We start from the raw sequence: 13,070 nt of genomic DNA, 5'->3' as shown, positions 1-13,070 counted from the left end.
ATGTCTGGGTTGCAAAAACATATGAAGCAACTCTAGACTCCCAGTAGCAGAAGGAATATTGTATTTGAATAAATATAAACATGTTTATTGTAAAAATTAAAACAATTACACATTAGAACTTTACGTATATGAATTCTGCTACAACTGGGCTTTATTGGAAGTTGAGGCTAGTTGTGTGACAACAGAAAGCAGGGATGTACACATAGATTAAGTGAAAATAGGGGGATTCCTGTCCTGTTCTTCAACCATTCTTGATGATTTATCATCCCTATGTTAGCAGGCTATGGTGTCCTACCAATGTCCCTGCCATTAAGGGCCTCGCGAGGTTTGTAACATTGGATGGGGTTTGTTATGCAATCCCATCTTGGAATCTCCTTACAGTGATTCCATCTCTTCTCCCATTCAGTGGCGATTGAACAACTTGAAAAGTGGGGGTGCTGATCGAGCCTTTTCTTGTTGTTTGAAGCTGCAGTTGTCCAATCTGTGTCGAGATGGGATTCCTGTGTCATCGTATAAAATAATTTTTTCATAAAATAATTTCGCAGACGTATTCTTTATATAATCATTTAGCTTGAAAACGATGTATAACATTACAGTATTATTTATTATTTTTTGATGCAATGCGGAAATGATTTTTTTAACGTGAGGCATCCGCGAAGGTTGACAGTACGTTATCATCACAGGAAGCCCATACAAGCTTGAGAGCTGAATGTAGTAATATTTACTCGCATGAAGTGTTGTTTACGTCATCCTAAGTTCTTTAGTAGTGATGTCAGCAATATTAGCGATTTTTTAAAAAAAAATTCCTTCTCCTCTAGGGTCTATTTTACAGAGGCTCGAAATCACTGAATAAAGAACAAGGACGACGTAAACAACACTTCAGTTTTATTTTTCATTCTTCAGCTCTCAAAGCTGGTATGGGCTTCCTGTGTGTTAATTACATAACCTCTGATAGATACCGTTGTAACAGTTATTTTTAAAATCTTTTGTGCTTTCTCTAGTTTGGGTATTTATTTGTTTATAAAATTCATTATTTTGTTTAGTCCTCATCGTGTGTCATAATCGGCCATAAAGGGTTAGTTTTGTTCGGTTGGGATTCCTGTGTGTTTGAACACGTGAACATCGATTGAACATTATGGTGAACAATGGGTCGTTACTTCATGTATGACCACACGAATTGGCACTATCTTGGGGTTGTGTGTTGTGGTAGTGTTGCATCGTTCGGTGTCAGCGTTAGTGATCCGTGTAGGTGCAACACATGTAGTTGGTGTAATACCCGTAGTACCCGTGGTACCTGTAGTACCCGAAGTGCCTGTAGTACCTGTAGTATCCGTACTATCCGTAGTACCTGTAGTACCCGTAGTAGGTGTAGTACCTGTAGTACCTGTAGTATCTGTAGTACCCGTAGTAACTGTAGTAGGTGTAGTACCTGTAGTATCTGTAGTACCTGTAGTAGATGTAGTATCCGTAGTACCTGTAGTAGGTGTAGTACCTGTAGTATCTGTAGTAGGTGTAGTACCTGTAGTATCTGTAGTATCGGTAGTGCCTGTAGTATCCGTAGTACCTGTAGTAGGTGTAGTATCCGTAGTACCTGTAGTATCCGTAGTACCTGTAGTACCTGTAGTAGGTGTAGTATCCGTAGTACCCATAGTACCTGTAGTAGGTGTAGTATCCGTAGTACCTGTAGTACCTGTAGTACCCGTAGTAGGTGTAGTATCTGTAGTACCTGTAGTACCTGTAGTAGGTGTAGTATCCGTAGTGCCTGTAGTATCCGTAGTACCTGTAGTAGGTGTAGTATCTGTAGTATCCGTAGTACCTGTAGTAGATGTAGTATCCGTAGTACCTGTAGTACTGTAGTACCTGTAGTACCTGTAGTACCTGTAGTACCTGTAGTACCCGTAGTACCCGTAGTAGGTGTAGTATCTGTAGTACCTGTAGTACCTGTAGTAGGTGTAGTATCCGTAGTGCCTGTAGTATCTGTAGTATCCGTAGTACCTGTAGTATCTGTAGTACCCGTAGTACCTGTAGTAGATGTAGTATCCGTAGTACCTGTAGTACTGTAGTACCTGTAGTACCTGTAGTACCTGTAGTACCTGTAGTACCTGTAGTACCTGTAGTAGGTGTAGTATCCGTAGTATCTGTAGTATCTGTAGTACCTGTAGTAGGTGTAGTACCTGTAGTATCTGTAGTACCTTAGTACCTGTAGTATCCGTAGTACCCGTAGTAACTCTAGTAGGTGTAGTATCTGTAGTAGTTTGTGTTTCTTTGTGTTGTTGATACCTCAGTGAATTTCTAGCTTGTACTTAACACTATACTTGATAACAAGAGACCATAGAGCAGTTTTCATTAACGGGAAACAAAGTGTACTTATTAGAGTGCATTAGTCAGATAGACTCAAAAATGCGCTACCTAAAGAATATTTCACAGGATTTACCAAATCACACTATGGTCTCTTGTCTAAAAACCAAATATAGTGATATAAAGTATTAAGATATATATAGTTCTAGTTAGATCCATAGTTGCCTTAACCACATCAAGACATTATGACTTTTAGATGAAACTGTAGATATATTCGATTAACGATATACATATCCTGAAATCTAAGGGATAATTCCAAAATAATTCAAGTCAATCGAAAAAATATATTAAAAAGAAAACAATAAACTAAAGTATGATTATAAGTCTTTCTTCACCTATTTATTTTGAGTTATTATAGTCTTCATGCGTACGCCTTGATAGGTAAAATGAACGCTACTGGTGACGCGCCCAGTAAGGCAGGGCATGTTTCAGAGTAAGGAAAATCAAATTTCATTCCTAAAGCGAAATTAAAATGAATTCAACAATAGAATGAACAATTTTATTAATTCTACCCATCAACATGGCTGCCGTGAAAGGTACTATGTACACCTACTACAGGTACTACAGATACGACAGGTACTACAGGTACTACACCTACTATAGCTACTACAGGTTCTACACGTACTACAGATACTACAAATACTACACGTACTACACCTACTACAGGTACTACAGGTACTACAGGTACTACACCTACTACGGGTACTACAGATACTACAGGTACTACGGGTACTACAGGTACTACACAGATACTACAGGTACTACACCTACTACAGTTACTACAGGTACTACACCTACTACACCTACTACAGGTACTACAGGTACTACAGGTACTACAGGTACTACGGATACTACACCTACTACAGGTACTACAGATACTACAGGTACTACGGATACTACATCTACTACACCTACTACAGATACTACAGGTATTACTGGTACTACAGGTTCTACACCTACTACGGGTACTATAGATACTACAGGTACTACACCTACTACGGATACTACAGATACTACAGGTACTACAGGTACTACACCTACTACGGGTACTACAGATACTACAGGTACTACAGCTACTACGGATACTACAGATACTACAGGTACTACAGGTACTACAGGTACTACAGGTACTACAGGTACTACAGGTACTACAGGTACTACAGGTACTACAGGTACTACAGGTACTACAGGTACTACAGGTACTACAGGTACTACAGATACTACAGGTACTACAGATACTACAGGTACTACAGGTACTACACCTACTATGGGTACTACAGATACTACAGGTACTACGGATACTACAGATACTACAGGCACTACGGATACTACACCTACTACAGGTACTACAGGTACTACAGATACTACACCTACTACAGGTACTACAGGTACTACAGATACTACACCTACTACGGGTACTATGGGTACTACAGGTACTACGGATACTACACCTACTACGGGTACTACAGGTATTACTGGTACTACAGGTACTACACCTACTACGGGTACTACAGATACTACAGGTACTACACCTACTACGGATACTACAGGTACTACGGATACTACAGGTACTACAGGTACTACGGATACTACATCTACTACACCTACTACAGATACTACAGGTACTACAGGTACTACAGGTACTACGGATACTACACCTACTACAGATACTACACCTACTACAGGTACTACGGATACTACATCTACTACACCTACTACAGGTACTACAGGTACTACAGGTACTACACAGATACTACAGGTACTACACCTACTACAGTTACTACAGGTACTACAGGTACTACGGATACTACAGGTACTACATCTACTACACCTACTACAGATACTACAGGTATTACTGGTGCTACAGGTACTACACCTACCACGGGTACTACGGGTATTACACCAACTACATGTGCTGCACCTACACGGATCACTAAAGGTGACACCGAACGATGCAACACTACCACAACACACAACCCCAAGATAGTGCCAATTCGTGTGGTCATACATGAAGTAACGACCGAACATTGCTCTCTCTCTCTCTCTCTCTCGAGCAAAACTTTTCTTACCGATTGTCGTGGAAGCGAAAAAATATATAAATACATACACATACCGTAAACAACGTCTTAATAAGCCATAACAATGGAACCTTTGAAAGCAGTTACTGTGTTTTGTGGTTCGTCGGCGGGCAATAACCCTGCGTTTGAAGAAGCAGCAATAAGTAAGAATTTATTTTTATTAATTAAAGTTCAATTTATTTATTATTTGTTTGGAAATTTTAACTTAACCAAATACAGAGAAAAATCATAGAAGTATAAAGATAAAGTGAATTAAAGACGAGACAAAAGGATTAGTGAGCATAGGAAGTTATATTATTTAAAAGGGTTTAAAACAAGGATCATTATGTTCCCAAGAGAAATAGTAATTAACAGCAAAAATGACTTCGTTTTATGATGCAAAAAAGTAGACTATTGTCTTGTGATAATGGGTAAGCTGTTCCAAAGAATAACAAAACGATTTTAATAATCCCTAAACTAATATTACACAAGCTATGAAGTAAAACGCGCACTTGATCAGTGATAAGTTTTAAGTTTTAAATCAAAGAAAATAGAAGAAAGTTTGTCATTATCTATTGCGTAATGAAGTATAGACCCTTTGCACTACTAGCTTTGGAATGCAGCTTAATCTGGGGGACAACACAATAGGTTCCAATTCTCAGGTGCTGCTTTGACATCACAGGCAAGGGGTCTCACCAACTGCCACTTGCATGACAGACTAAAAGAAAATCTCACTATCAAAAACCTCTTCTCCAAAATTGCCAAACCAATTACATTGCAACTACTGTAACCAGAGCCACTTAAGGCATTGACACATGGTGCAACATTGCGTGCAACATTGCAGGCAATGATGCTGAAGTAGTATAGTTTTCTACTTCAGCAACGTTGTGTCCAACAAATTACATTGTGTGTCATGGCTCGCAACATAAATTGGAAAAAAACCCTCAAAGCACAGGAGAAAGCCAACAAACAACTCTACTCACATACAGTACTGAAACTGATGGGACTCAAGCCCAGGTCGCATTGGTGAGAGGCAGCACATTAATTAGCTGCACACGCCACCCATGCTTCTACTACACGACCAATGCTTCCCGTAATATATACACAAGCGATTGTACTATTTATCCATTCCTTTATATTTAAAACTTAACATATGAAAACCCTACCCAGAACTCTACAGCTAGTTCTTGATCTTCTCCTATTATTTCAAAACTTAATGAAAACCCTGGGATGACATTATAATATACAGCTGTAGGTAAGGTGTCAGAATAACATTTTTTCTAACATCTCTCATATTCTAGCTCTTGGAAAGTGCTTAGCAAAAAACCAAATTGAGCTGTTATATGGGGGAGGTAATGCAGGCCTTATGGGGACACTAGCACAGACAGTATTGGATAATGGTGGAAAAGTGACTGGCTTTCTTCCAGAGTTCTTTATCACAAAAAGTAAGTTGTAATTGGGAAATGTTTTTTTCTGGAATGGGGGGGGGGCAGGGGGCACTAGCTAGTTAGTTTGAATTTTTAAAATGCTTCTAAGTTTGAATGCTGCTCCTCTCTCAACTATAATAATAATAATAATAATAATAATAATAATAATAATAATAATAAAAGCTTTATTTAACGAAGGTTTAAACTTTCAGTCATAGACTGGTTTACAAAGTGCCTTCCTAAAGATATAAAATACAATGTAAAAGCAAGCTAATAATATATATTTATAAAATATCTAGTAGATTTAATATTATCCCAAAAAAACAACCCTAACCCTGACCCAACCCCAGTAAATTACTATTTACTCATAAATATAAATATTAAGTATAAAGTGAATAAATATAAATCCATACCAGCCCTTAATCCTACCCCCATCAAAAAATCCATGTGCAAATAACATTGGTTTTGGTATACACCAAGCAACTGGGTACATGTCGGCAACCTACTACAAACATGTGGGTTCTTTCAAAGTGCAGATGAACTCTGTTGCTTGCAAAAATAATTCATGCATACGTCTTGATTATACAAATAAATATTCTTCAATTTTGACAGGCACTGTTTTTTTGAAAATATTGTCCATTTTTTTTGTAGATCCAACGTTTCTTGAAGTTATTGGGAAGACAGTTATCGTTGAAGATATGCACACAAGAAAAAGAAACATGTTGGAAAAGGTTGATGTTAAAATTAATCATCAATTTTATTAAGAATATTTTGTATTAATTCTCTAGAAAATATCTGCATAATATACCCCTAATATATGGATAAAATTGGGAGGGTGGGAAAGGAAACAGGCATCTGTTTAGGAATTGAAATGTGGATTAACTTGACCAGGATGGGTACTCCCCTTTACTACGGATTTCATCGAAGTGTGGCACGCATTAAAAAATTTGTCTGCGAATTTGCCTACGAGACGCTGTGACTCCTCCCACTTGGAGGTGTGATTTTGTCTGCATTCCTTTCTCGGCTATTCCCGTGCAACGTTCAATTCGAAGTTATGGCGGTGAGTAGAAGGTACGAGTTCAAAAATGAGTATGGAGGCTGGGGAAGTTTTCAAGCAATTTCTGCGAATTTTCCAGGAAAAAATCCTGTTATGATATCCCCACCACTTTCAGCAATCTCATCTATAACGAGAGATCTCAAATCACTACTATGCTCTTTCCCCTACTGTAAACACGACCAAGTTCACTAATGTTCATTGTGCATTTCGCGAGAAAGGAATGCAGACAAAATCACACCTCCAAGTGGGAGGAGTCACAGCGTCTCGCAGGCAAATTCGCAGACGAATTTTTTAATGCGTGCCACACTTCGATGAAATCCATAGTATTCGCTATACGCCGGTACGTGCCACCAAACAGGGTATGGTTTCAGCAATTCTACTCTGGAACAGGGTATATAAAATTGCGCTCACCCTCTCGAACAGGGCATATGAAATCACTCTCTCTCTCTCTCTCTCTCTCTGGAACAGGGTTTCTTTCGCAAGTACAGGAAGATGGTTTTTATATACAATAAGTCTTGGTTTTCAGTGATTTTACTCTGGAACAGGGGTTGAATTTCAGCGATTTTACTCTGGAAAATGGTCAGGGTTCAGAGAGCTCAGCTGCACATCCCTACCCTAAACGGGCAAGAATACACCCTCCCGTCCCCCCCCCCTTTCCCTCCGGGCCAACTTGCTGGAGTGGATAGATAGCTTGATCGACACAAACAAGAAATGCTTTAAACAGTATTTTCTTTCTAATTATTTAAAGGCTGATGCATTGATAGCTTTACCAGGAGGCTTTGGAACAGCAGAAGAATTACTTGAAATGATAACTTGGTAAATAAATACTAAGACTTCATAGTTTGAAACCTCATTACTATTACTGCACTTACCACTTGCTTCTCACCTCTAGGGTCTCAGGTTCAATTCTTGGCCTTGATTCAAAGGTTTTTCTCAGGGTTTGATTTTTCTCTCTAAATTCCAATTTAATCTGGGAGTTAGCAATGACTAACCAAGAACAACTAACCCTGAGGTTTGTATGTTAAGTGTATGCTACATCGAGTGTATAAGCAGATTAAAAAATCTGCCTCAGTTGGGTTCTCGCGGGACTCGAACCACTGACGGCTTGTTTGCTGAGGTTGTTTCAGGTTCAATCTTTTATGATCAGCCCAGAGGTTGTTTTAGATCTAGTTAACTTAGATCTAATTAACTTAGATCATCAGCCCAGTGGTTGTTAGCAGTGCCCTGATCACTTAGATTGGCCATTGTGCTGGTTGTGAAATTAATCAAAGTTTTTTTTACAGGAGACAATTAGGACTTCACAAGAAACCTATAGGAATTCTCAACATAGCTGGCTTCTATGATAAAATGTTAGATTGGGTAAGTGTGAATACTTTATAACTTTTTGGGTAAGAGAGGGTTTAATATTAGTGAAACATACTCATGGATCCAGCAGTTGGCTTTATGTCATTTTATGGAAAAGATAATGGTCAAAACTTCCAATTATGATAATAAATTATTTAGACAAGGAGCCCATATTATTAAGGAGTCCTGGTTAGCCCTAAAGATAAATGATTTGAGGCATGCTAAAAACCAACTTTTCCTTTTTCACCCCTAAAAGAGGGAGTTATTTTCCATATCAACCCCTAAAAGATAATGACAATCATCTTCACCTTACGTTATGTAACCGGCGGCAAGGCGCTCAGCTATGAATCAGATTGCAAGTGGTTTTGACAAAAGAATTTATTGAAAAATTCACACAACTTTACAATACATGAAAAAAAACGGGAACGAGATTACAGGATATCTCTAATGAAAACAAGAAAAATATTTACAATGAGATAAAATAAATTTGTAGCTTATCTAAATAGCTAAAAAGTTATGAATAAAATACAGTTTTGCTAGATATAAATAGAAACGGAAATACGTAAATTACGTCACAGGTAATTTGAATACCATAATATGAATTGCCAACGAGTGTAAAGTACTGACACAAACTAGGTGTTTATATGTTTAAAATGGAAGTTATACGCCGTACAAATGATACAAGAATAATGGAAAACTATGGAAAAGTTGTTAGAAGAGTTTACTAATATGTTTAGGTAAGTGTTTAACCAGTTATTGTTATGCGAATTTATCCTAAACAGTGATATGATTACCTCGTGGTCAATCCGTGACCTTGCAAATTAAAGTTTACGAAGACAACCAAAAGGTCTATAAAAAGGTCTTTTAACCTGTGGTGAAGGTTACTCAAACTAGTTTAGAGGTTGAACGAACGTTTACCGCGATAGCGGTTCCTGTAGCTATGTTTAGAACGTTTTTAAGAATGAAAACTAGTGGTTTATACGCGAGTTTACCAATGATGGCTAATAAACGATGAATGCTAGATTTAACTACTCTCCTTAGATTTATGGTTGAACTTCGTTAGTTCAACACTGAAAACGCTAAGTGATGCTAGATTTACTTGTTTAAGACGAGAATTATCCGAATTACGAGTTTAAAAGACAAAATACACTTAGCGTGATTACTAAATTACTACTGCGTGAAATTGATAACTTTGTACTAAATTACGCGCTAATGCGACTAGCATTACAAAAACATGAAACGAATGCTTAACAAATATATAGATAATCTAAGCTATAAAATATAATGACTAGTTAACGATATGAACATAGATTTGTCCTAAATCTATCCTAGGTAAAAGTGTAAAAGGCTGCAAAGATTCATACCTTTACATCGAAGAGAATTCCTTGTCTTGATATGTGAAAATATCCGTAGACAACGCAACGTCTTCAAGAACTTTTACTACACTGATTTAAGCTTAGTTTGGGCCTACTTTTATGGGAAAACCTGCATTCTTAAGACCTTACACATCCTACGCAATGTTGCACGCCCTAGGCGCAAACAGGATGTCCCAAACACGAACTTACGTAAACAAGCGCCAAACCTAGGCATGACTCACTGTAATGTAATTACGTACGGAAATTATTTCTTGCTTACGCATTTTCCACGCAAACAGTTAACTAAAGAATTACATTCCTATGTGTACACGAGGCATTCCTAATTAAAAATATAGATTTATGACTAAATAATTACTGTCCAAAATAGTGTCTTTTGACTCTGTCACAGTTATATGGGAAGTATCACCACTGGGCCCCTGTCTCCACCTTCTGTAGGGTGGGCAACACAGGCCAATAATTACTTGACTTCTCTCTTTATGCAATGTTAGATGAAAGAGGCCATGGAACAAAAATTTATACGACCTAATACTTCTCCACATCCTGTACAAGTCAGTGTTGTATCAGACAACTGTGAAGAAATTCTTCAAAAATTATGTCAGTGTTCTGGAAATGAGTCAGATGAGGTTGTTCATGAGGCTTTTAGAAACTTGTAGTTATAGGACACTTGCATAATTTATGGCATCGACATTACTACATCTAACAGACACACTTGCACACTTACTTAATTTGTTAAGTTAATTAGCACCAATTGTCTTACTAATTATCAACTTGTCAAAAAGTTTTCAAAAACATGCACTGTAATATCTCATAGGCAGTACAAATTTGACTATGAGAGGAAAATTGCAAAAGATTTTGGTAGTTGTAGTAAAATGATGCCATCATGCATGAAATCCTTTTAGAACCGTTTTTTTAAATAAGACTGGATAAACCAAACTTCCATAACAAAAGGTATTCTGGAAGTAATATTTCAAACAAGTGAGAGAGTTCTTCCTCTGATTTCCAAACACCGAAAAGTGAGTTGAAAAACGAGGCGCAGTGGAGTTTTTTTAACTGACTTTGAGGTGTTTGGAAATTGGAGGAAGAACTCTCTCAAGTGTTTCAAATTACTTCTCAAACTCATGAATATTTCTTGGAGAAAATCAAAGAAAAAGTTTACAGAATTTAATGCAAATTAAGAACACACTTCCAAACCTCATTAGATATTCATGAGTTTTAGAAAATGACTTAATACTCCCAGTTTAAGTTCTCCTTTGTTCAGCCTTAGTGTGAAAATGTTTTATTTTCTTTTATTACTGTGGTTTTTGATATTCTGTGAACTTGGTAGTTACAAGCTGCAATCTGAAATTTGGTTTTTCACTGCCATTGATAAAAAATATTCAGTTGGTACCTTTTATATTTTACTGGGGGCAGGAAAAACAAACTTCACAAGCTGTTGGAATGTCTGTCTTCACAGAATATCGAAAAGCTGCAGGAAGCAAGATGATGTATTCATTCAAAATACATTTTACTTGCTGGTATATAGACAACAAAACAGTACTAAGCTAGAAAAATTTTTTAGAATTTTATTTGACATTAGTTATTGTGAAGATTGTTTAAAAAAGAAAGCGAAAAAAGATTTCTTTCAACTACACCTACTTGTTAGGAGGGGAGTTATATATTTATAAAGATATGATCAATAAATATAGAATGTGTACACATATCTCTGTACTGTGATATAAATGCACTGAGAGCTATAAAGCACAAGAGAAGCAAGCCTAGGAACACAAGGTGTAGCCAATTGTTTCTCTTGCTTTTCAAGTGCTCTACAGCTCCTAGTGTGTTTATATCACAATACAGAGACATAGGAAGGCATTCATATTGTTTTTATATTTTTTATTGATTTTGCACAATATAAAAGTTACAGTTGGCAGCCAATCAGCGTGGGTTATATCTGAAGTATTTTATAATGAGGCTTGGTACCCACTAGCGACGTAAGGGTCATAATATTATAATAATTATTGTAAACATATTCGTAAGAGTGTTATGTTGCTTATTTCGTAGTGGGAATGCACTGAAACATAAGCATAACATGCATTAAAAACCAACATAATCGCGAACATAAAAATATAGGCAGGTTATGTTTCTGATCCTTATGTCCCTAGTGGTTACCAAACCTAAATAATACAAGTACGATGGATGGAAGATATATTAAATCAACTAACCGAGTGCTCCATCAATTAACAATACCAAAAATCAAATAAAAAGCATTTTCTTTTTAATATCTTTTATTCTGCAATGTACAAACTAAATGAAGTTATACGTCATATACTTAAAACCTGGGAGAGCAGATCTTTTACATCCTCATATTCTACAAATGGTTTTAGAAATGCAAATGTCTAACATGGCTAGTTTTGCCCATTAAAGTTTATGACAAAACTGATAAGCATTGTTACCTATAAAGTCCTTGGGAACAAAGCAATTCTGATTTGCCTCTTAAAAAGGCTTAATAACGTAAGTTTCGGAGAAGGAAAAGCAGATTAAGAAAAAGTTAGGCATTTTAGAAAACGTTCTCTATCTTGAAGAATCTGAGCTAGAACTGCTAAATCTACGTCTTCTTTGTGGCGATCGTGACCTAGATGGTGATCTACGTCTGCGTGGAGGTGAAGCTGGTGAACGAGAGCGCCTAAATGACCTGTAGTTGCCACCCCCTCTGAATCTTGGTGGGCTTCTTCTCCATGGCTGTCTTCTTCGAGGTGGACTTGGGCGTCTGTAGGGTGGTCTAACGTCCCTTTGTCTTGGGGGAAGAACAGTCTGTACTGTTATTTCCTGGCCATCAATTTGCCCGCCATCCATGTGTTTCAATGCTTTTTCACATTCTTCTGGATCATCATATTCAACATAACAAAATCCTCTTGGCAGAGAGTTAAACCTATCCAGTGGCAAGTCCACTGTTTTTACATGTCCATAAATACCAAATATCTCAAACACATGATCTTTGTTAATGTTACGAGAAAGGGGAGTAACATGCAACTTTGTTGGTTTTGGAGTTGGACTTCTCCTCCGTCGCCTTGGTGATCGTGACTTTGACTTAGACTTTGAGCGATACCTTGATCCTGAAGATGAACTTGAGTTTGATCTTGGCCTTATACGTCGCACAGGACTAGGAGACTTGGACACTGATCTAGAGGTAGATCTCTTGGGTGCTTTTATTGGTGGTTTTGGAGGTGGGGATTTTGATTTTACCTTGGGTTGTTCTGGTGGAGGTATAGCTTTGGTTTTAGTCTCCTTTGGCTCTTTTGTAACCTCTTTTCCTTCTACCTTGATTTCCTTCTTTGTTTCTTTCTTTACTTTGGCACTTCCTAATAAAAAATAATATAAAGTTGATTTATAAATAAGACCAATTGTATTCTGCCGCGTCCTCATTTTCATTCCTAAAGCAAAAAAAGAAATTCAATAAATTTCAAATGGTTTA

At 37.3% G+C, this 13,070-nt stretch overlaps 2 protein-coding genes and 1 long non-coding RNA gene across 10 annotated transcripts in view; 1 reads left to right on the top strand and 2 right to left on the bottom strand.

The window, feature by feature from the left end:
- Positions 1–69: 69 nt before the first annotated feature.
- Positions 70–9,743, bottom strand: LOC116298882 (uncharacterized). 2 transcript variants are annotated; one of them, XR_016120078.1, is made up of 4 exons: positions 9,608–9,743; positions 7,772–7,852; positions 4,472–4,555; positions 70–500 (listed from the first exon to the last, which is right to left on the bottom strand). It is a non-coding gene; the product is annotated as an uncharacterized LOC116298882 (long non-coding RNA). The 2 variants fall into 2 exon arrangements; XR_016120079.1 differs by having other exon boundaries at positions 70–481.
- Positions 4,443–11,877, top strand: LOC148910431 (uncharacterized). 7 transcript variants are annotated; one of them, XM_089031835.1, is made up of 7 exons: positions 4,443–4,579; positions 5,717–5,860; positions 6,494–6,573; positions 7,648–7,715; positions 8,183–8,258; positions 8,904–8,980; positions 10,108–10,243. In XM_089031835.1, the coding sequence occupies exons 1-6, from the start codon at positions 4,501–4,503 to the stop codon at positions 8,931–8,933; spliced, it is 477 nt and encodes a 158-aa protein (XP_088887961.1). In that variant the 5' UTR covers positions 4,443–4,500; the 3' UTR covers positions 8,934–8,980; positions 10,108–10,243. The 7 variants fall into 7 exon arrangements, with proteins under 7 accessions (XP_088887961.1, XP_088887958.1, XP_088887962.1 ...); XM_089031832.1 differs by having other exon boundaries at positions 8,880–8,980; XM_089031836.1 differs by lacking the exon at positions 10,108–10,243 and adding an exon at positions 9,576–9,970.
- The window catches only part of LOC116298876 (uncharacterized), a 2,287-nt gene continuing 1,082 nt past the window's right edge, over positions 11,866–13,070 (bottom strand). The window contains exon 4 of the mRNA XM_031707451.2: positions 11,866–12,957. Within this exon, the coding sequence (XP_031563311.1) occupies positions 12,170–12,957 (788 nt within the window). The 3' untranslated portion in view covers positions 11,866–12,169. The remainder of the gene's footprint in view (positions 12,958–13,070) is intronic.

This window comes from Actinia tenebrosa, unplaced genomic scaffold, assembly GCF_029948245.1.
Source record: "Actinia tenebrosa isolate PJP-AT-01 unplaced genomic scaffold, QUT_ActTen_1.0 PGA_scaffold17__23_contigs__length_9995812, whole genome shotgun sequence".
Taxonomy (NCBI): Eukaryota; Metazoa; Cnidaria; class Anthozoa; order Actiniaria; family Actiniidae; genus Actinia; species Actinia tenebrosa.
Note: the sequence above shows the minus strand (reverse complement) of the source record. Positions and strands in the feature narration are given on the sequence as shown.

Excerpts from the sequence above, each read along its gene's own strand:
- LOC148910431 (XM_089031830.1), top strand. The coding sequence starts at position 4,501 with ATGGAACCTTTGAAAGCAGTTACTGTGTTTTGTGGTTCGTCGGCGGGC. Across the intron at positions 7,716-8,182 it reads TTACTTGAAATGATAACTTG|GAGACAATTAGGACTTCACA; the intron begins GTAAATAAATAC and ends TTTTTTTTACAG. Across the intron at positions 8,259-10,107 it reads ATGATAAAATGTTAGATTGG|ATGAAAGAGGCCATGGAACA; the intron begins GTAAGTGTGAAT and ends ATGCAATGTTAG.